General features: G+C 35.9%; 1 protein-coding gene across 10 annotated transcripts in view; it reads right to left on the bottom strand.

Moving 5' to 3' along the window:
* Gapvd1 (GTPase activating protein and VPS9 domains 1) overlaps positions 1 to 24,358 on the bottom strand; it is an 88,200-nt gene that overhangs the window by 32,815 nt on the left and 31,027 nt on the right. For 5 of the 10 annotated variants that reach the window (XM_058581756.1, XM_058581761.1, XM_058581759.1 and 2 more), the window contains 11 exons: positions 20,299 to 20,516; positions 17,201 to 18,044; positions 14,282 to 14,368; positions 12,874 to 13,008; positions 12,536 to 12,725; positions 10,893 to 10,973; positions 8,769 to 8,929; positions 5,821 to 5,950; positions 4,017 to 4,142; positions 1,841 to 2,014; positions 558 to 698 (listed from right to left, as the gene is read on the bottom strand). In XM_058581756.1, the coding sequence (XP_058437739.1) occupies positions 558 to 698; positions 1,841 to 2,014; positions 4,017 to 4,142; positions 5,821 to 5,950; positions 8,769 to 8,929; positions 10,893 to 10,973; positions 12,536 to 12,725; positions 12,874 to 13,008; positions 14,282 to 14,368; positions 17,201 to 18,044; positions 20,299 to 20,483 (2,254 nt within the window). In that variant the 5' untranslated portion in view covers positions 20,484 to 20,516. The remainder of the gene's footprint in view (positions 1 to 557; positions 699 to 1,840; positions 2,015 to 4,016; positions 4,143 to 5,820; positions 5,951 to 8,768; positions 8,930 to 10,892; positions 10,974 to 12,535; positions 12,726 to 12,873; positions 13,009 to 14,281; positions 14,369 to 17,200; positions 18,045 to 20,298; positions 20,517 to 24,358) is intronic. The other 5 variants (XM_046451523.2, XM_046451526.2, XM_046451525.2 and 2 more) reach the window with 3 other exon arrangements.

Here is a 24,358-nt window from a genome sequence, read left to right as displayed (position 1 = left end):
TGGTGGGAGACACTAAACTCTGTGACCCATTTAGAACCTTAATGAGTTACAAACAATTGCTTCCAAAATAACTGAACACAGAAAGCACCTTTCATCTTAGTCTGTACTATCCAACAATGTGTCTTTTCTTTTTTAAAAAAATATTTTATTTTAGTTGTAGTTGGACACAATGTTTATTTTTATTTATTTATTTTTTTTATGCGGTGCTGAGGATCAAACCCAGGACCTTGCATGTGCTAAGCGAGCGCTCTACCACTGAGCCCCAGCCCCAGCCCCATGTCTGTCTTTCTTTTTTTTTTCAGCTTACTACAGTGTCTTTATTTATTTACTTTGTTTTAAATAAATGACAGTGGAATGCATTACAATTTATATTACACATACAGAGCACAATTTCCATGTCTTTTCTTAATGGGAGGAAAAAACTCTAATTTTCCATTTGAAATTCTTAGCAACGTGATTACTTGTCAAGTGTACATTTGACATAACATAGAAATTAGGAAACCTTATATTTAAAACTTCTGTGCAAATGAAAAAGCAAACAATGATAGCCTACTAACCTGAGTCACTTGGTAGTACCTCTACACTCCAAGCTTCACTTGTTGTCTCTGAGATGGTAGAACCAGTGCAGGGGTCAAGAAGTACTGACCCTGAACCTGGGAGGCACAGCAAACTGCCTAACATGTTCTCCGCGGCTGCACCTGTGTGATCAGTAGAGAGCAAAGTATGAAGAGAGATCTGATAAGAGGCAGTGATGCTGGGGGAAGGAAAAATATTAAGCAAGCAAACTTTATTTTCTACCCACAAAAAAGAAGCCAAGATGAGAGTGATTTCAGTTGGGCATACTTCTAACAACACAAAGTTCCTATTCTAGTCACAACAGCACAAACTCCTGTTCATCAGATTCCTCCTGCTCAGCCTTGATCCTCCACAGAGAAAACAAATTTGTATTTCAGCAAATTTTATATGTGTCCTAAAGTGCTTTCTAAAATTTATAGTCCTACAGGGATTACAAACACTCAAACAAATAGATTTAACCACAGAAAGTTATACTGGCCCAATATGGTTTCTTCTGGCACACTAGTCACATATTCAGAGCAATAAAATATATTTGCAGAAAAATACACAGCTCCTTTATACTACTCACTCAACTTCAAATATAGCTCATTGCTCAAATACTGCCAAGAATAATACTACTTTGGCATCTGGAACAAAGTAGTGCAAAACTAAATAAGAAATCTATTTACACTATTTAGGAATACAAATAGAATTAAATATTATTGTATGCCTGTGTTAAAAATACTCAAGAAGAGAATGCTCCGTACTTTTGATTAAACCTAGTAAAATAATGATTCTATTCCCTACATGAAAATATTTTGAAAGCAAGTGCATGTCTATAATCTCAGCTACTTGGGAGGCTGAGGCAGGAGGACCACAAGTTCACCAACCTGGGCAACTTATCAAGACCCTGTCTCAAAATAAAAATCAAAAGGGCTAGGATGGAGCTCAGGTGTAGAACTCTTGCCTAACATGATCAGGCACTGTATTCCATTCCCAATAATGAGGGGTAAAAGAGAAGAAGAAGAAGTTACAAGTGAAGTTACCTTTTAAAGATAAATCACAAAAGAACTGCAAATAATAGGGGGCCAGGAGATTAAATGCAGAAAGGAAAAACACTACCTATATTTAGATAAACAAAAAAGTAGCCAAATATCTCGTTCCGTATAGTTAACCAGTTTCCCAGTTAGTGCTAACACATCTGTGTTAACACTCTAATCCATGAAGGGTGGGTGAATCTGAATAACTCAGTAGCAATCTTCCAGAGACACCGAATAGCAGTTACCTGCAATTTCTTGCAAGCGATCTTCATCGATGTTAGGGTCAAAGTCACTTCCCAAGACATCTGTACTCCAGGTCTCACTCACTGTTTCTGATATGTCCCTATCATCTGTTAGTCCCATCATGTCACGAATCTCAAACTTCCTTAGCTTATCATCAAGATTATCTTGTGTCGTAGCTAACAAAAACAGAATTAAGCACTTTGACAATGGAAGCACAGCTATGATTTTTTTAATTAACATTTTAATCAACTTTAAAGAACTTTACATATTTGAATTTGAAGTTACATATTTTATCATTATTAGGCATGTATTACCATACCATTCTACACCTAACTGGGCCAGTCTGTTTCCCACTGACCAACTGATCCTTAGTTAAGATTAGCAGAGCTCCATGCCACCACCACTGGTGACTATAGATGTCTGAGTGAGCCCAATGCAAGTGAGAAAAACCAACCAGTTGACACAGATCTAAGAGCAAAAATATGTTTTGAGGTGGTTTACTGTGCAAGATTAGTGTAGTAATAATTAGCTGATAAACACACACTAAAAATGTTTTTCACTCGACTTGGATAATTGCTATTTACTTTCTAGAGTTTTCATTCCTACCCAGACCAATTTTTCCTCAATTCACATTTTTTTCTTTGTTTTTGTTTTTGGTGCTAGAGACTTGGACTGAACCTACGGTCTTGTGTCAACTCACTTCTTAGAATTTCACAAAATGTAAACTGCCAACTGCCTACATCCAGATCACCCAGAAAGCTTGTTAAAGAGATAATGTTCATTCAGCTTGTCATAAACTAATATTATTTTTAAGTTTTTCTGTTATTTGCAGCAAATTTAATTTTAATTGATACATTGATGAACTGATCCTGTAAAACACAGCAATGCTTCTACTCAAGCCACACAGTCAAATGGCAACATTCTTTTCTTTTCTAAACATGGACTAAACCAGGGGCTGGGGCTGTAGTTCAGTGGCAGAGTGCTTGCCTAGCTCATGTGAGGCATTAGGTTCAATCCTCAGCACCACATAAAAATAAGTAAAATAAAGGTACTATGTCCATCTGCAACTACAAAAGATTTTTTTTTTTTTTTTTTTTTTAATATTTATTTATTAGTTCTCGGCAGACACAACATCTTTGTTTTGCATGTGGTGCTGAGGATCGAACCCCGGGCCGCACGCATGCCAGGCAATCGCGCTACCGCTTGAGCCACATCTCCAGCCCTACAAAAGATTTTTTAAAAAATGAATTGAAGCAAGATTTCTAGAAGTAAAGCTTGGGAAATAAAAACTTGTAAATGCTCCCCATGTACACTAAAGTCTAAGAATCACTGCCTCCAGCCTACTTCAGGGTATGTGCCCTAAACTAGAAATCTTACAATGAACAAATCCAAAAAATGTTTCAAATTAATCTTCCCTAAAGCACTAGAGTAATCCCCCACAACCCCTCATTTTCATTAAACCAAAAACTTTCAATGTTTTTAGGTTTCAATTCAGGTATAGACTTCCTCCTCTCCAGATCTCTCCCATTTTTTAATCTTTACCTCCTCACTCATTGCTCTACTTAACACCTGAGTAAGCACTATGGCTTCACTTCTTTTAATTGTTTGTATACTGCTCCTTTTTCCTACTCCTACCCACTGTCACTGGCCTTCAGGATAGTGTGTTCTTCCAATGTTTTTATCTATACCTCAATGACCAAAACAGTCTTCCCATATGTTCAATCATTTGTGTACCATTCTTGCCCTATTCTAAATTCCTTGAGCCCTAAGTATTTATTGTCATGTTCCTTAAGTATGACAGAATTGAGATAATATAACTGTATTAAAAATAATTCCTACTGGTGTATATAATTTGAACCTAAACAATTCACTTAAAAATTTAAACATTTTTTTTAACCTTTATTTTGTTTAGTTTTTTTATGTGGTACTGGGGATTGAACCCAGTGCCTCACTCATACTAGGCAAGTGCTCTACAACTGAGCTATAACCCCAGCCTGACAATTTAAACATATTTTTATAAGAAATAAAGGAACACGAATAAATACAAGTTTAACAGTCATTATGTAATGAAATTTACTCTCTTAGTGAACACAGGCAACTTCTATGCAAACATATTGCTCACCTTGCAATCAGGTGAATTCTTTTCTACTTGTACAACTGTGTTCAATTTCACCTTACCTTGTTCATGTTCTAACAGCTGTAGAGCTTCAACTCCATTACTCCCAGAAGGTCCTGCTCCAAGTTCTGATACAGACTCTCCTTCCAGGTCTAGAGAGGACACTGAATTGGACCGATTTGAAGGACCTAGAGAAATGTTTACCCTATGAGCAATCTTTAAAACATTCATGAGTCACCATGCAATTTTCATGCCTTGATAAGAGATTAAATACTAAAGTGTTTTTAAAAATATACATGCCCTTTGAGAGAGCAATTCTGCATCTAGGAATTCATCCTAAGGAACTTATCAAAAATTAAGCAGGGTGTGGCTGAGGCAAGAGTATCACAAGTTCAAGGCCAGCCTTAGCAACTCTGCAAGACCCTCAGTAATTTAGCAAGACCCAGGGATGTGGCTCAGTGGTAAAGCACCCCTGGGTTCAATCTCTAATCCCTCTCACCCCCCCCCCAAAAAATAATCTAAGATGGCTTGTTGCAGAACTTATAATGTCTAAAAAGTAGAAGCAATCCACTCATTTACTCAGAAGAATGCTGAAATAAATTATCATATGCCCATTTGAAGTTAGAGAAAAATGCCATTTGAAATCATGTTATTCAAGAATGTAAAATTACAAAAGGACATGTTAATGTTATTAAACAAAAAAGGTTATGAACTATCATTTTCTTGCTACAAATAAGTCAAAGTGTTAACTAATATTAACAGAATGGTAAGATTATAGATGATTAGATCTCTTTTCTAAAATGAATATGTTATTGAAGCTGAGGTTGTGGCTTAGTGATAGAGCACTTGCCTGGCATGTGTGAGACACTGGGTTTGATGCTCAGCACCACATATAAATAATGAATAAAATTAAAGTCCATCAACATTTTTAAAAAGATATTAAAAATAAATAAATAAATTGAATATGTTCTATATTACTTTTGAAAATTTAGAAAAAAAGGAGAAGTAATTACGATTACTTCTTTAAAGTTTATTTATTTTAGTTGTTGATGAACCTTTATTTTTTTTATTTATATGTGGTGTTAAGAATCAAACCCAGTGCCTCATACATTCGAGGCAAGCGCTCTACCACTGGGTCACAACTCCAGCCCTATATTTACTTTTTTTTTTTTTTTAATACTTTTAGTTGCCAATGGACACAATACCTTTATTTTGCTTATTTATTTTTATGTGTTGCTAAGGATCGAACCCAGTGCCTCACACATTCTAGGCAAGTGCTCTACCACTTAGCTACAACCCTATCCCCCTACATTTACTCTTAAATGTTAGCAAACTTGGGCTTCTTTTCATTAAAAAAGAAAATTTGTCCTAATATGTAGAATGACATATTCTCACTTAACAATCTTAGCTTTTAATTTTCTTTCTTAATTCCTATTTCCATTGTTTCTTACTTTATGAAGGTGTGTGTGAACAGAGGAATGCAGAACATTAAAAGTATATACAACATCCTGAAATACTAGTTAGTCCATTTTTCCCCATGTGTACATGCATTATATCCTTCTAAAGGAGCGCTATAAGCTTTGGTATATATTTATACTGAGAAACAAAACTTGCTATTATTCTATTTAAGTCTAAATAAAGACTTATATCTTCTTCATTTTATATGACTAACAGCCTCTTGCAATCTTAATTTTATTCAGGATACAATCTTTACAGCCAACTGTTCAAGCTCATTAGAGGAAAATTTCATTACTCTCCTCAGTGAGAGGCACAGATGGTATATTATAATTTATAAGGCTCCTTTAAAGAACACAAAACAAAGTATTACTTGAATCACACAACTCCTTGAATGAAGTAACCCTTCACCTTCAGATATGCCTTCCAGATTATCACTGCAGAGGGAAAAGCGCAAGGTTTTATCAGGTTTACCGTGGAGTTTGTTTTCATCAACAGGGACATCTCCTTGTCCTCCATCGGAAAGCTGCATGTTTAGGACCTGAAAAACAAAACATCAACTTTGGTTTATTACAAATTAAAGACTGCTAATAAAATAAACCACAGCAAATTCATATTTCAGTTCTTCTTTTTTTTTAATATTTATTTATTTATTTATTTTAGTTTTTGGCGGACACAACATCTTCGTTTGTATGTGGTGCTGAGGATCAAACCCAGGCCGCACGCATGCCAGGCGAGCACGCTACCGCTTGAGCCACATCCCCAGCCCCAGTTCTTCTTAAATTACCATTTTTAACTAAAACTCATTTATAATGTCTATCAAGCTTTTAAAAGAGTATTTTGGGGATGGGGTGTACCAGGGATTGAACTCAGGGGCACTCAACCACTGAGCCACATCCCTAGCCCTATTTTGTATTTTATTTAGAGACAGGGTCTCACTGAGTTTCTAAGTGCCTCACTTTTTTCTGGGCTGGCTTTGAACTTTTGATCCTCCTGTCTCAGGCTCCCAAGCCACTGAGATTACAGGCATGCACCACCGTACCCAGCTCTACACGCTTTTAAATCCCATAGAACAAAAAGTCTATCAGTTGAGGGCTAGCCTTGCCTAGCATGCATGAGACACTTAGCACCATATATATATAAACAAATAAAATAAAGGTATTAAAAATATAATAACATTATTTTTTTTAAAAGTCTATCACTTGAAACAATGGAAGCTATGCCTTTCCATTATTCCACTAGTGCCACAGACTGAACAATGAGACATAGGATGAACAGTAAGTAAGACTATAGATCAGAAAGCTTCAGTCTTTCTTTGTCTGTATCATGTCATGTGTGACCACAGAGGTCCATTCTGTTAGCTTAGTGGTCAGCAAGTGATTTGGCAGATATAACACCTGGAATACAAAACAAAAACAACTGAAAACCTTCCCAAGTCACTGCAAACTGGCTCTGATTGGGTGCTTCTTCCACCCTTAACCAGACAGTCTGCAAATACATCTTACCCTTCACCATCTGCTGGTAGTCTTCTATAGTCTTTCACAAGTGTATTTATAGCCTTCCAGTCCCTGGATCATGAGAGTTTTTCAATGCCCTATATCTCAAATTATGTCTTTCCCTGATCTTTTACTTCAGCTTTTTCATCTGTCTGCTGCTTTTGAAGCTTTTTTTCTTTTTTGGTGGTGGTGATAGGGATTGAACCAAGGGCCTCGTGCATTGTTAAGTATACACTTTACAACTGAGCTACATCCTCAGCCTCTCCATGCTTTTGACAAATGCCAACTGTGAAAGTGCTACAGCTCTGGGGAACATCAGAGGCAGGAGAAACAAAAGCAAGCCCTTGAGCTGATCATTGAAGGATCCACCAGACAGATAAAACTCACAATGATGATTCTTTGAAAATAAGGTCCATATTGCTCTCTTAGACACTAAAAAACTGCACAAGAACGAACACAAGCTGCTCTCTTCAAGGCAGCCACTGAATTGGGGATGGGGATGGTAATTGGGTGAGGTAAAATGTCACAGAGGTCTCTTATAAAACATTTTTTTTTCCTTACTTAAGCATTCCACTGTCGTTATAAGTCCCCTGACCAAACACACACATACTATGGACTGAGCCTAGGGCCTTGAACCTGAATGTTCTATCACTGAACTACACTTGCACTATTTCTTAATCTAAGTTTTGAGACAAGGTCTCACTGTATTTCTGAGGCTGGCCTCAAACTTGTGAACCTCCTGGCTCAATTTCCCAAGTAGTCGGGATTACAGGTGTATAACATTAGCTAACAGAGACAAAAATTCTTGAGGTATACTTTCTATTCTTTGGCTGATCAGGAAAAAAAATGGAAGAGATAACTGAAAAGAAAACCAAGAAAGCTGGACATGATGGAGCATACCTGTAATCCCAGCTACTTGGGAGGATGAGGCAGGAGGATTGCATATTTAAGGCTAGCCTCAGCAATCTTGCCTCAGTATAAAAAATTAAAAGGGCTGGGTGTGTAGTTTAGTGGTTCAGTGTCCCTGGATTCAATCCCCAGTACTGGGATGGGAGGGGGAAGACTTTTTAGCTCTGTAAAGCAGGAATACCACTAATGTATCACCAGAAAATAAATAAATAAATGGGTGGATGGATGAATGAATGAATAAATAAATAAATAAATACAGATCATTTTCTACAAACCACTGGAAAAGTCTCTTCAATTTCCACACTACAATTTCTTGGATTCCTGGCTCTTCTACTACTAGGAAAATTCCTTTTGAGGTGGGTCTGTTCAGTAACTTCAGTGCCATAGATGTATGTAATGTGAAGGGCTCCCTATGCAACTGTTTTTAACAAGCTTGGCTTCTGATTATGTGTCATCAGTAGACCCATTACAGATAATGAAGAATACATATTAATACATATTAAATACATTACATATTAAATAAAACTTTAAAGTTTTTCCAGAATTCATATGGTAAAATCCTAACCTAACAAGATGATGTAAGTATTAGGAGGTGGGGCCTCTGGGTGGGCAACTGGATCATGCATAGGATTCATGCCTTGTAAAACAGGCCCAACGAGTTCATTTGCCCCTTCCATCATGTAAAGACACAGTGCAGAGGCACCATCCATGAACCAGGAATTGGACTCATAAAACACTGAATCTACCTTAATCTCAGAATTTCCACCATTCAGAACTCTGAGAAATAAATTTATTATTGATAAGCCATCCAACCTCTAGTGTTTTGTTATAGCAGCCTGAACAGATTAACATATAAATATTGATTTATTGAAGCAAGTGACCATTAATTTGAAGAAAGTAATTAAATTTCTTAATATTAATAGTTGTTAAGTAATTATAGCCATAGATTCATACCTCATTTTCTGACATCATCCCTGGAGTAAGCTGGGGACCTGTCCCTAAGGAAATGACCAACACTTCTTCTGGTTGGACCTCCTGGATGGTTTCTTGAGATGATCCTTCATGGTCCATATGTAGGTCCATTAGCATATTAGTGCGGCTTCTGCTCCGAGTTGCTAACAATTCAAATAAAACCAAATAATTTAAACAAAAAGTCAGAATAAAGAAAATAGCACAATGAATAAAAAAAATGTTTTAGTGTCAAACATTTGCACATGCACAAAGACTGATGAAAACAAGGATAAAAAGAAGCAAAACAAAACTAAAAATTAGAATCAATTACTCCATTGATGACTATCATACAGATTCTCCTCCAAAACTTATAATCAGAAACAATAATCCACTGGACAGGGAGTACCACATATGATCACATCCACAGTCCAGCAAAACATGCCTATCGATTAAGACTTTTGGATAACAAGAAGAGCACTACCTTATTTCTTTTCAGAAAACCTTCACTATTTTTCCTATAAAATGATTAACTTCCACAGGCTTCCCATAGTATTAACTGAACTTATAAGTATTAGAAACTTTCATGTGGAGCTAGATGTGGTGGCACACGCGTGTAATTCCAGCAAATCTGGAGACTGGGGCAGGAGGATCACAAGTTCAAGGCCAGCCTCAGCAATCTTAGCGATACCCTGTCTCAAATAAAAAAAAATAAAAAGGACCAGGGATGTAACTCAGAGGTAAAGTGCCCCTGGCTTTAATACACACTCAGAAAAAAATAAAAAGTAAAGAAATACTTTCATGTGGAAACATGATAATCATATAAAGTAATATACTTTAGACAATTACAGACAAAACCACAGTTTTTGAAAGCACATTTTTTTTTTCTGAAATGTATTAACCACTTTTCAGAGATGCAAAAGAGAAGCTCTTCCTATTTTTGAATATGAGGTCTTTATGAGGTCTTTTCTGCTTTATGGAAACATTTTGAATAAATAAAGGATTCAATTATTTTTGCTGTTTTCCCTTACCTATAATTAAACAAACAATACTTCAGAAAAAAAAAAAAAACTGCATATCTTTTAAGAACTTTTTGGGGGCTGGGATTGTGGCTCAGTGGTAGAGTGCTTGCCTAGCATACACGTGGCCCTGGGTTCGATCCTCAGCACCACATAAAAATAAATGAATGGAATAAAGGTATTGTGTCCAACTACAACTAAAAAAAAAAAAAAAAAGAACTTTTTGGGGAGGCTGGTACTGGGGACTAAACCCAGGGCCTTGTACTCTACCAGTAAGATACCTCCCAAGCATATCTACTTTTTTTTTTTTTTAATGGTACCAGGGATTGAACTCAAGGGCACTCAACCACTGAACCACATCCCCAGCCCTATTTTGTATTTTATTTAGAGATAGGGTCTCACTGAGTTGTTTAGTGCCTTGCCATTCCTGAGGCTGGCTTTGAACTGGTGATGCTACTGCCTCAGCCTCCTAAGCTGCTGGGATTACAGGTGTGTGCCAATGCACCAGCTCCCAAGCATATCTTTTAAGAACTTTTAGACATAAAACATTTAGATTGCTTATGACAAGTTCTCTAAGAGTTTTGGTCTTCTGTGATAAGTTTCCATTTTTCTCAGAGCAATAAAATTAAATTCAGCTAGAATACTAAATAGAAATTATCTTTCATTGCAAAATAATTAAAACACACATAAAACAAAAACACTTTATAGAAACAAAAATCTTTCAACTTCACTTTGAGTAAAATCTGACCTCCTTGAAGACAGAAAGAGGCAGAAATATAAACAATTGTCTTTAATTCAGAATGTTGTACATCAGTTCATTCACTACTTTTAGTTTGACACTTTAGGACACATATCAATTTCCAAGAGTCTAAAATAGGCCTATTCACAACTTTATTTGATGTCTTTCACAATCTTCTACTGAATTGTGAACTTAAATTCAACTTCATGAGCAAGTCTATGAATTTAAACTTTATAACTTACATAAATGCAAGTAATCAAATTTCAAGTAGCAACTTAATAAACAGCAAAAGCAACATGCACACCGAACATACTTGTAAACACTATTTCTTAAATAAAAGTTATATAAGAGAAAGAACAGCCTGTTACCCACCAAATGGGGTTACTAGTGTAATATGAGCAGTAAGATTGGTGGCTGAGGAATCCCAGGCAGTGATGGCTGCTAACTGTTGTCCTGGGTTGCGAAAACATTAAATAGAAAGAAAATCAGCCCTTTGAAGAACAGATACATTTTTTTTTTTAAATATTTATTTTTAGTTCTCGGAGGACACAACATCTTTGTATGTGGTGCTGAGGATCGAACCTGGGCCACACGCATGCCAGGCGAGCGCGCTACCCGCTGGAGCCACATCCCCAGTCCCCAACATTTTTTAAAGTATGCAATAAATGCAATGACCAGGACATGTGGCTATACAAAACAATACAATATTTTAAATCTCTTTTCCATTAAACACAATTTTAATGACACTTTCAGATGTAGGAAATGAAAAAAACTAATGCACAGCAATAGACAATGTGTGTGTGGGGGGTCTCTTTATTTACCCAAAATTGTGTAGTTCTTCATGTTAAGAGAATAAAAATAGCCCATATTATTAAAGATTACTAAGTATAAAAATGTTATTTTTTTCTATTTTTAACTAGAGCTGACATTTTGAGATGCAGAAAACCAGACTTGAAGAATCTGAAATCATATGCCTGATGATCTAATTCCATATTATATTAAATGTAAGGTACATTAATTTTAAGAAGTTGTTCTTAACAAATCAGCTCATGGAAGTTTAAAAAATAAAATTCCATTCTTCAAAATGCATAAGTTATAACAGCTACTCATATTCCTACATGTTGCTGACCTCCTCATCCTTACAAAATACTCTGCTCCTAAATACTTTCCCTGCTTGTTTACTCTAACTTTATTCATCCCTCAAGAGAGAGTGTCAACTTCAAGATCCTCTCTTATACTACCACCATTTGGATAAATTAGTATCCTCATGCTTATCTCCAGCAGAACACCTTAGTAATTTGAAACACACTGGTCTTCTTCCAAACTACGTATCAGCAGCTAACTTAAGAGTATGGGTGTGTCCTAATGGTCTTTTTATCCCCAGGGCCTAACACAGTGCTTCATGTGCAAAGCAGATATCAGCTGTCCTCATAGGATGCTTCCATGGCTTAAATAACATTTATAAATGTCTTACCTAGTATCTGGTACATTCTACATGCTCAATTAATTTTTGTGTATATGTAAGTAGATGGATAATAAATGTTTGCTAAGTGAATAAAGCTTAATAAACATAATTCTTAAATGAATAAATAAGATAAAGTGAAACTTTTGCTTTATAACATTAAGATATTTTAGCTGAACTGCTAAGAAACTGATTAGTAAGGAAAATAATGGAAAACAGTAATTATTATTTTCCACCTAATTAATGCAAACTTCTAACAGAATATTACTTATTACATTATTACATTATTTAGAACTTTACAGAAAGGAAACTGCTACCTAACTAGAATAATGATTACTTTTAAGAAATGACATTTTCTATGTCTAGATTAAAGACTGATGATAAACCTTAACTAATCTTGTATAATTTTTAAAAACTGAAATACTATCAGTAAACATGGAAAAAAAGAATTTTTCAAAGTATTTAAAACTATATTCTAAAACAAAGCAATAACAGGGGCTAATGAAGAAATACTGAATTTAAAGAAAACTCCAATATGAGAAAGTCTCATTACCTATAGGTAATCGATTCTTTTTATTTGCTGGAGTGGTTGCTGGGGAGAGCTGAGGGGTATTATAAGGAGTCATTTCTAAACTGCTGCTTTTTCCTGGCTTAGCCTGGGGTAGATTTGCCAATAAATTGTCAAGAGCCATTCTATCTTCTCTCAGTTGATCTCCAGACATCACACTCTTCATGAAATTTACCTGGCAAAAGTAAAAAAAACACTGGCTAGTGAAATCAATTTTTCAAACAGAATTTATATTTCTCACATAATGTACTCATCTATGACTCTGTGCATGCTTAGCTAAAATAATTTTGAGAAAAATTCTATAAAAGAATAAAAGCCATTACCAGAGTAATAAGCTGACTGTAGGTTATATAAACCACAGTTCTGCTCAACCCTTCCAGAAGATTAACAGAGGACATTGGAGGGGTCTCCACTGCACGGCCCCCAATCACAACATCAAGGAAAGCAGCAACACAGCTCTGTTAAAACAGAAAAATATCAAAGTGAAAAATTTCCCCTTTAAAATACTGGAACAAAATTTCTGATTAAGGTAGCATAAGCAAAGTTTAATTTAATAAAAATTATTTTAAACTCAATTTAAAAAGATGAATCTCTTTATATAATGGTAAAGAATAATCTCAAGATATTCAGGCAAGGAAAACAAATATAACAGGGAACATTGTCTACATATGCCATTTCTGAAAAAGAGAGAGGTGGTGAGTGGGACAGCATATGTAAGAATATGCATATATACCTAGACCTTTAGGATACACAAAAAAAATGGATAACTTCAAGAATATTTTGAAGAAGGAGGTTGGAGATGAGAGGTGAAAGGGAAATTTCACAGAATAACCTTTAAACTGAAAACCAGGATGAATGAATATCCTACTCAAAATCTGACCAGTGAAATTTTTATTTAACTAACTGAATAATATTATAAATGTTAATTTATGAAATACGCTAAATATTATAAGATTTTTGTGATTGATATATCCATAGGTTGGTTTAGTGATAATTTTTTGAGGCCAGCCTCCACAATTTGGCTGGTTTAGTAAAATTTAAAATAAAATAATCTTAATAGTTCTTTCATTCTCATTAGAACGACATCTCTCCAATAAATCTGTAAAGGAGATAGTAATCTTTAGTGGAATCTTCCTGTTATGAGGAAGATTCCACTAAAAATTCACATGTAAATCAATGCGAAGAAGGTTCAGAGGAGAAATGATTGGGTTGTAAGAGTCTTGACCCAATCTCTGATAGGGATTAACAACATAACTGAAGGGATAGGGTGTGGCAGAAGGAGGTAAGAACTGGGGCATGGCTATGGGATATGTATTTTTTATCTCCAGAGGGGAGTCTCTGCTTCTTGATCACCATGATGTGAGCTGCTTCCCTCTGCCACAAATTCCATGATGTTCTGCCTCATCTCAAGCTCTGAGGAATAGAATGCCAATCTTGTATGGACTAAGACCTCCAAAACCATGAGTCCTCAAATAAACTCTTCTTCCTCTATAATTGTGCTGGTCAGGTTCTTTAGCCACAGCAGCAAAGAAGCAGACTAAAACCCTTCCTAAATTTAAAATGCTGCTGATTCAAATACTGTAGCTAATTAAAAAGCTAATTAACCACTGTATTTATTAGTTTACACATCCTCTAAGGACAAGATTTAAGAAAGAGAAAAGTTAAGATCAATGATACTTTGCCAGAATTTTCTACAAACAGTATTTCACATGGCACAATATTAATTCTTACTTTGTCAAATTTTCCAAGGCTGCTTTTTGTCCGAGGATCTCCCTCTTCAGAGCCAGTCATTGCTAACTGCTGCAGAAGGCGGCCAACCTGCAACCCAAAGCAGTGGTGGGCAGACACAGGCTACAGATACTTATGAATTCTGCTCTATGAAAGTACTCCTGTTCTATTCTAAAATTCTGTTTCATAATAACATTCAGACTCACCCAACCAGGCATACAAAATAGTGTCCCCTATAAAATGTGTATCTTGTCTATGTTAACTTTTACTATTTTCAGATTAAGTGTTATAAAGAGGAGTAGAAAATCTTGCTGTAATTTCTCTTTAACACAACATATCAACATGATAGGAAATTAAAAGTACATTTGTTTCTCATAATGTACTTTCATGTGTTAGGAAAATTTTAAAATAATTTATAAAGAATGGGGGCTGGGGATGTGGCTCAAGCGGTAGCACGCTCGCATGGCATGCGTGCGGCCCGGGTTCAATCCTCAGCACCACATACAAATAAAAATGTTGTGTCCACCGAAAACTAAAAAATAAATATTAAAATTATTAAAAAAAACAACTTTTATTAAAAAAAAAAAAAGAATGGGCTGGGGATGTGGCTCAAGCGGTAGCGCGCTCGCCTGGCATGTGTGCGGCCCAGGTTCGATCCTCAGCATCACATACAAACAAAGATGTTGTGTCCGCCGAAAACTAAAAAAATAAATATTAAAAAAAAAATTCTCTCTCTCTCTCTCTCCCCCCCACTCTCTCTCTCTTAAAAAAAATAAATTATAAAGAATGACTCACTATTGCTGAGGATATAGCTCAGTTGGTAGAGTGCTTGCCTCACATGCACAAGGCCCTGGGTTCAATCCCCGGCACCACACACAAAAAAGAGAATGACTCACTAAACTACTTCAAGGTAACATGAAGGACTTTTCCCTATAGAGTCCACAAAGCACTTATGATAGAAGTTTTTGGGTTTTTTTGCTTTGTTTTGCAGCACTGGGGATTAAACCCAGGGGCACTCTATCACTGAGCTATATCTTCAGCCTTTTTTATTTTTGTTTTGAGACAGGGTCTTGCCAAATTGTGGAGGATAGCCTCAAACCTGCATTTCTTTTGTCTTAGTCTTCCCAGTAGCTGGATTACAGGTGTGCACCACTGTGCCCAGATAAAGTAGAATATTCTTTTTCTAGATTTAAATGCAAACAATTTGGGGCTGGGGTTGTGGCTCAGTGGTGGCGCACTAATCTGGCATGCGTGAGGCACTGGGTTCAATCCTCAGCACCACATAAAAATAAAATAAAGATATTGTGTCCATCTAAACCTAAAAAATAAATATTTAAAAATAAATAAATAAATAGATAAAATAAAGGTATTGTGTCCATCTACAACTAAAAAAAATTTTTTTTTTAAATGCAAACAGGGGCTGGGGTTGTGGCTCAGTGGTAGAGTGCTCACCTAGCACGTGTGAAGCCCTGGGTTTGATCCTCATGACCACATAAAAATAAATAAAATAAACGTATTCTGTCCAACTATAACTAAAAAATAATTTTTAAAAAAATGCAAACAATTCCCACAAAACATAAGCTGTTAGATAAATACTAATTCATAGAGCAAGTTCCTTATTGCCAAAAATGAATTATTAATCTATTCTCTTTAAGGACTCTGTGTAGAAAGTTAACATCATTAGAGCTTTATCTTCTTAGCATCTGGGATAACCCTCTTTTCACTCATTTTGGAAATATGCTATTCAGTATGTACTAGAATGATGAAAATAAAATTACAAATGCTATCATGAGGAAACATGTAACATTTACAGAAGACAAAAAATTAAAAATTTATTTCAGGGATTTCTATATAATGAATTGCTAAATTCCCAAGATGATAAAACTGATCATGAAAAAAGGCTTATTACTACCTTAAAAAAAAAAATTCCAATGATAGTCTATTCTAAACAAACCAAATTTCTTTGTCACAGTATTTTGGGGGGATAAAATGATTAGAAGACTTGTAGAGCACATGCTGAGCACTTGCTTAGCATGTATGAGGCCTTGGGGTCAACACCCAGCACCAAAAGAAAAAGGAAATCTTCTACAGAAACAACATGATTTCAATACTTCAGATGATTAAAATCCTTTATTTGAAACTCTTAGAGCTAAAAGAGCTTCAGACTTCAGAATTTAAGAGATTTTCGAAAGGTAATTTAGTGTATATATGCAGAACATACAGTATATAGGGTGGTGGCATCCTATAGTCAAACACATTAACATATCTGCAACAAGTATCTGCTAGCACTAAAAGGAATATCAGGACTGAGAGTGCTTGCCTAACACTCAGGGTCCTGAGTTCCATCCCCAGCACTGCAAAAAATAATAATAAATAATAATAAAAGGAATACCAATTTTAAATAGCCTTGTGTTAGTTCAGTTCAGGTTTTGCTCCAGCAAATGAAGTACAAAAGACATTCTCAGTTTTTAATCATTCTGGATTTTGAAATTATAGAACCAGGATGGTAGAACTGTCTCAGAAAATCGAATCAACTATATATTTAAGACTGTGAGGGCTGGGGATGTGGCTCAAGTGGTAGCACGCTGGCCTGGCATGCGCAAGGCACTGGGTTCAATTATCAGCACCACATAAAAATAAATAAAGATACTGTGTCCACCTAAAAAAAATAAATAAATATATAAAAAAAGAGTGTGAGGATTCCATTTTAAAATTAAACCCAAATTTTTTAATGACTACATTATTTTAAATCTCAATATGACTGCTTTTATTTCATAAGAAGCAAATACTTAGGAGAGTTGGAGGAAAAGAAATGATAAGAATATATAAACACTGTCTTCATATTCTCTGTTCCCACCCCCCAGTCCAAATCAACTGATTTTAAAACCAAATGCCACAATAATAATAATAGTAAAAGCATACCTGCATTAGATTAAATCTTGCCACTTCATTAATAGGAGCATCAGAAATTATGCCATACTGTTCTGGATTGACAACTGCAGGACAAATAAAGCAAGCCAAGAGGAGATCAGTACACATTGCCCTGACCTCTCCGACTTCCAGTCTGTCTACACAGGAAAGAGTTTTGTACATTTGTGACACAATCCACCTCAAACTATGTGGAAAGCAATATGTATTCTGTTTGAGATAACCAATAAATTTGTTCACCAACGTCACCAGTTTGGCTTCATTGGATTCCACCATCTCTTGAACCTTTTGCCTAAATCTATCTGAGCCTTTCTCTCCAAAGAGTTTTTCCTGTTGATAAGGGGAGAATCTTTCAATTAACTTGTTTGGATCTGTTTCCAGGTGATCTTCATCTTCAACAAGCAGTTGCATGATTGGCTCGTGTAAAGTAGCTGTGAGGAAAAGTTTGGCAGAAAAGAGTCCCTCGGAAAAAAGTTTAAATAAGATGCTGAAGGCACAAGTTCCTCTCCTCAAAAGTCGCCTGGGGTTGTCACTTTCTTTAAGTTCAAATTCAATCAAGTATCGCAAAACCTGAAGGAGGTAGCTTTCATCTTCTTGCATAATACAATTGCCATATAGAGAGGTAAAAACTGTGTAAATAACACTTTGTGTGTTCTCCTGATTAAGTTTTTCTCCAGCAACCAAAGAGGAGGCAATAAGACGAGGATTCTCCCTTAATCTACTCAAGAATTCTCCATAAGCAGTCTCCTGAAATCCTAACTGCTTATAACCATCAACAAACTGTGTATCTTCCAAAATCTTGGCATGCTGGCAACATTCAGCAGGGGAAGCTTCAGCACTAAAAAAATAAGCAAATAAGCAAAATAATATCAATAGCAATAATAATATAAGACACGTAGTATACAGAAACATGAAACTATGAGTTGATTGTAGTCCCCACCTAAAGATCACTAAAACCTGCTAAAATCTTTTTTTTTTTAATATTTTTTAGTTGTACACGGACACAATATCTTTATTTATTTATTTCTATGTGGTGCTAAGGATCGAACCCAATGGCTCACGCATGCTAGGCAAGTGCTCTAGCTGAGCCACAACCCTGCTAAAATCTTTTAGAACAATAGCATATGAATTAGTAAATATAAAACTATAAAGTACAAAGGAGTCTAATTTCTTCATATAAAATCAAGCTCAATGAAAAATATCAATTTGAAGGTTCTAACAACTATTACCCAGAGATGCACCCTATTAATTTAAAAATTAATTAAAAAATTCGGCCAGGATAGTGGCAATGCCTGTAATCCCAGCAGCTTAGGGATCTGAGGCAAGAGGATCATGAGTTCAGGGCCAGCCTCAGCAACTTAGTGAGGTCCTCATCAACTTAGTGAGAACTTGTTTCAAAATAAAAAATAAAAAGGACTGGAGACATGTCTCATTGGTAAAGCACTCCTGGGTTCAATCCCCTGTATGATTAAAAAAAAAAAAAAAACTGCTAGTTAAATACTGCTTATTTATGGTTATAAACACAAGAAAGTGTACAAATATTCAAGTACTGGGCTAGGGCTGTAGCTCAGTATTAGAGCACTTGCCTACCAAGTGTGAGGCACTGTGTTCGATCCTCCACACCACATAAAATAAATGTATTGTGTCCATTTATAAAAAAAAAAAATTCAAGTACTAAAAAGTGATCAAAACTAAGTCTATGTGTGGTATATTGTACAACCTTTTTCAACAGCAATCTATACTTCAACCAGGATTTTTACTTCTGGAAGCAAATCTTAATAAAATAAGCCTTCAAGAGGATGTAAAAATTGTCAACAACGTTTATAGCAGCACACATTCCCCCAACTTACCTTTATTGAGGTAAAATACAACAAAGTGCCTAAATCTCAAGTGCATAGGTTGGTTGATTTTTATGTATGTATGCACCCAACACTCGGATTAAGATGTTAACAGTCAGATGCAATGGTACATACCTGTAGTCCCAGCTACTTGGGAGACTGAGACAGGAGGATTACTTGAGCCCAAGAGTCTGAGACTAGCCTGGGCAACATAGCCAAACCCCATCTCAAAAACAAAGCAAAACAAACTAAAAAAAAAAAAAAAGTACCGTGTTGGTGGGGCCTTGTGCATATGAGGCAAACACTCTACCAACTGAGCTATATCCCCAGCCCAAAATGTACCATTTTAAGCACCCAAAGTATGCTTTTACATGCCCATTCCTAATCAATACTATCCTTGCAAGTCCAAGAAATAACCATTATTCTGATTTCCATTATCAAAGATAAGTCCTGTCTCTTTTTGAATTTCAAAATGAAATTTTTTTATATCTGACTTCTTTAAGATTATACCTCAGCACTATTGAAATTATGGGGATTGAACCCAGGGGCAATCTACCTATCACTGAGCTACATTCCTAGCCCTTTTTACTTTTTGAGACAGGACCTCCCTAAATTGCCCAGGCTAGCCTCAACCTTGTGATTTTCCTGACTCAGTCTGCTGAAATGCTGGGATTACAGGTGTGTATCCAACAACATTCCTATTCTTAGAATTAAAAACTGCTTCTGGGAACAACAAAACATTGAGAGATTAACACAATGAAATATGTGGTTTCTAAACCTAAAATATACATATAAAATATCAAAACATGGAAGTGTATATATTAAATAATATTATGAGAAAAGTAGAATACAAGGTAATTTACTCTCTACAAAAATAAAATATCATATGTATAAACACAAAATTAATTAGTGTAGTATAAAATCTTAATACTGGGGCTGGAGTTGTGGCTCAGCGGTAGAATGCTCCTCTCGCATGCGCGGGACCCTGGGTTAGATCCTCAGCACCATGTAAAAAATAAATGAGTGAAATAAAGATATTGTGAATAAATATTTTAAAAATAAAACAAAATGTTAATCCTTAGTTATAATTTTCTGAAGCAGTACTTAATAAAATAAACTACGTTATAAGCAAAGACTCAACATTGATTCAAACTATCTTTAACCGTGCACTTGATTGGAAATAGACTGTTAGTTACAATTAGCATAGAATTACAGTGGTTCACAGAATTTCTAACCTGAAAATATTTTCTTTACCTGGTTATGATAAGCCGATCCAAATTAATTCTCTGTTGCTTTGCAATCCATGCTGTACGATACAACTTTTCAGCTGTCTTAAGTACATCGGCATTGAGCCTCTGAATGAGCTGTTTCTCAGAGTTTACATATAAGCGCTCCTGCTTGAGGTGATGTGCCAAAGTATGAATATCGAGCTTCACCATTTTCAAAGGTGAAAAAGGTATAAAAATCAATCACTAAAAGTAAAAGAATAAAATTTAAGTTGGTCACGTAAACCCTCTTCTAAAATCAAAAGGGGTGGGAGAATATACTAAGATTTAGATTACACTTAGTAACACTATTAACTCTAATTTTTAAAATAATCTATATATTTTTATTACAGAAGCTTTAAAGGTTTAGTTTTTAAAATTGGTAAGCACAGGTAAGAAAAAAGAAAGAAAAAGTTCCTAATAAGATCATTGCTCAGAGACAGCTTCTGCAAACACTGTTAAGTCCAGTATCTACCTACTACCCTGAAGTCATCCTTGACCATGCTCTTTCACATCACAATCAACACATTCTGTTGATTCTGTCTTCAAAATATAACTCAAATCTGACTATGCCCTGCTTCCACTGCTAGCCAACCACCATCTCTCACCTGGAGGTCTATGATCACCACTTCCTAACTCACCTCCCTGTTTCTTGTTTTGAACATTTGGAGTCTGTTCTCTTCATAGGGTTAACTCAGATCACTTTATCCAGCAAGAAACCATCTGAAGACTTTACCTTACATTTAGAATGAAATATGAAGGTCCTACCTGATCTCCCCCAGCTATTTCTCCAGTCCCATCTTCATCATTCCACCCTAGCTCATGCAGCTCCAGACATACCTGCCACTTTGCTGTCTTCTGAACAGGCCAAGTTGCCCCTCCCTCAAAGCCTCCACATTTGCTGATCCCTGTCCAGAAGGTATTTCTTCCAGATAGCTCCAAGACTAGTGCTTTCACTTCACACAGGTTTCTCTTGCTTAAATATTTTCTTAGGCCTATCCAAACAACTGTTTCTAATATAGAAAAGATTACTTCCTAAAAGCACTTGCCCCTAGCTGGCATTCTGCTACAGACATGTACTTGCATGTTAGTCAAACTTATTGGATGGCTTCTCTGCTAAACAGTAAATCCCACCAGAGCCAGGACTGAATAAATAGTTGCCAAAGATATAAATGAAATCACATAAATTTTGTCTGTCTTGTGGCTAAACAAATAGCACATGTATTTTAAAGCATTATTATTTAAGATATACTCTTGAACCTAGAATGTCTGACTAATGTTTGTATCAATAATAGAAACATCTATTACACAGATCACAGAAAACAATGTTGTGTGTCCAGAAATGCATTAAAAATGAAACATACTGGTCATGATGGTGCATGTAATCCTAGCGACTCAGGAGGCTGAGGCAAGAAGATTGCAACTTAGTGAGGCCCTAAACAACTTAGTGAGACTCTGTCTCAAAATAATAAAAAGGGCTGGGGATGTAGCTCAGTGGTAAAGCGCTCCTGGGTAAATCTCCAGTACCGAAAAAAGAAAGAAAAACGAATATTTGCCGGACATAAAGAAGATGGTGGGCAGGTAAACTTCTGAAGAAACAAACAAGCAAAGGCATGCAGTATAACAAAGTACATTCGGAGGGGCTGGGGATTTATCTAGTGGTAGAGTGGTTGCCTAGCATGCATAAGGTTCTGGGTTCCATCCTGAACACTGCAAAAAATAGAAAAGGCGGGGGTTGTGATAGTACATTTAGAGACCTACACATAGATTGTTATAGCCTGGAGCTATGTGTGTTTCTATGTGTTAAGAGTGAGGACTGGGGAAGGAAGAAAGTCATAAAGAGAGAGAAGGCTACAGGGACAGAGGGTACAAGAAGTTAGAGTTAAGAAACTTGAATTTTGCCTAGAGTTAATGGGAAGAACTTCAAATGAATTAACATGATTAAATTTATATTTGAGACTATAAAAGATGAGGAAGTAGAGCAGGATACAGTGGAGAACAATTGTAATTCCAGCTACTCAAGAGGCTAAGGCAGGAGGATTACAAGTTTCAGTCCAGCCTTGACAATTTAATGACATCGGTCTCAAAAATAAAAAATAAAAAGGGCTGGGAATATAGTTCAGTGGTAGAGCACTCACTTAGTACGCATGAAGTCCCATGTTTGATTCCTAGGACAAGAGAGAAAGGGAAGAGGAAGTGGGGATGAGACTAAATAGAGACTAAGAAACTGTTCAGCAAGGAATGTTGCAGTTGGGCAACAACAACAAAAAAACGGACAAATTTGAGAGAAGTAAGGAGGTAGAAAATCGAAGATTTGCTGACACCTACATATGGAAGTAAGGTACAAATTTCCAACTCTGATAGACAAAGAGGGTGTGGTGTTATTCATTACAACTAAGCACATGAGAAAATACTTTATAAATAGAAAATTGTTCCTGGTGTAATTCAAAGTTCTTAGAACTTTGCACAATATCCCTGAGACAGGTACTTTATAGCTAAGGAATCTAAGCCCAGGGGTATTAAGAAACTTGTATACCACATAGGTGAGATATGAGAGCACCAATACATGATTATTATTACTTTGATCTCTACATATGCCTTGAACAACTTTCCATCACTTGAACTCAATTATATTAATTATAAAAAAAAATACTCTTCTCCCCTGAAAACACAATCTCTCAAAAACCCTTTCTTGTTTTCCAATTTTTTTCTACATCTGTTCTTCCTGTAGAATCTCAGTGTATCTCCAGCCAGCATTCTTCTTCATACTGTGTCATTTGACACTTAAATTCCATCCTTGTAGCATACTTGTGTCTCAATTATTTAACACCCCACCAAATGAATATATTTAAAGCACTTACCACAATTATGTTACTTTTCTTCTGCTTTCAACATTTTCAATGGTTTTCTATTACTTTCAAGTAAACAGCTCAGTATTTAGGTATATGGCATTTACAGCCTTCTGAAGCCTAGTCCCAAATAATCTACCAGCCATTGCTCCATTATATGAATCTTTTAACTTCACAAAAATCTTTTACTTGATAACCTAACAAAACCCTTTTTTAGTGACCTTGCATGCTCCTACATTTCTGCAGTATTAACATGAAAATCAAACATGCCCTGCACTATACCCCTCTATTGCCCTGACTGCTATTTAAATATCTTACTAACTCATATTTCTCACATGTTCACATCCTATCACCTTCTGAAAATAGATAAGACTTTCAGGCTAAAATACCTAATATTTTAGCCACTAGACACATGAAATTATTGAATTAAAATTAAAAATGTAGGGCTGGGACTGTGGCCCAGTGGCAAAGCGCTTGCCTTGCAAGAGGCACTGGGTTCGATCCTCAGCACCACATAAAAATAAATAAAATAAAGCTACTGTGTCCATCTACAACTAAAAAAAATTTTCTTAAAAATTAAAATTTATGGGCTGGGGATGTGGCTCTAGCAGTAGTGTGCTCGCCTGGCATGCGTGCGGCCCGGGTTCGATCCTCAGCACCACATACAAAGATGTTGTGTCCGCTAAAAACTAAAAAATAAATATTAAAAAATTCTCTCTCTCTCTTTAAAAAAAATTAAAATGTATGAGGGGCTGGGGTTGTAGCTCAGTGGTAAAACATTGCCTCGCATGTGTGAGGCACTGGGTTTAATCCTCAGCACCACATAAAAATAGATACTGTGTGTTCATCTACAACTAAATAAATATTTTTAAAAAATTAAAATGTATAATACATGGAGCTGGGGCTGTAGCCCAGCATCAGAGCACTTGCCTAGCATGTGGGAGGCACTAGGTTCGATCCTCAGCAGCACATAAGAATAAATAAATAAAATAAAGGTATTGTGTCCAAATATAACTAAAAAATATATTTTAAAAACCTTATAAACATGTATAATACACATTTTTTATTTATTAATATTTTTAGTTGCAGATTGGCACAATACCCTTATCTTATTTATTTCATTTTGAGACAGGATCTCACTAAATTACTGAGGATGTCCTCAAACTTGCAATCCTTCTGCCTTGGTTTCACAAGTCACTG

This window comes from Marmota monax, unplaced genomic scaffold (assembly GCF_021218885.2).
Source record: "Marmota monax isolate L192 unplaced genomic scaffold, Marmota_monax_Labrador192_F-V1.1 WCK01_AAM20220418_F8-fsc00020, whole genome shotgun sequence".
In the NCBI taxonomy this organism is placed as follows: domain Eukaryota; kingdom Metazoa; phylum Chordata; class Mammalia; order Rodentia; family Sciuridae; genus Marmota; species Marmota monax.
Note: the sequence above shows the minus strand (reverse complement) of the source record. Positions and strands in the feature narration are given on the sequence as shown.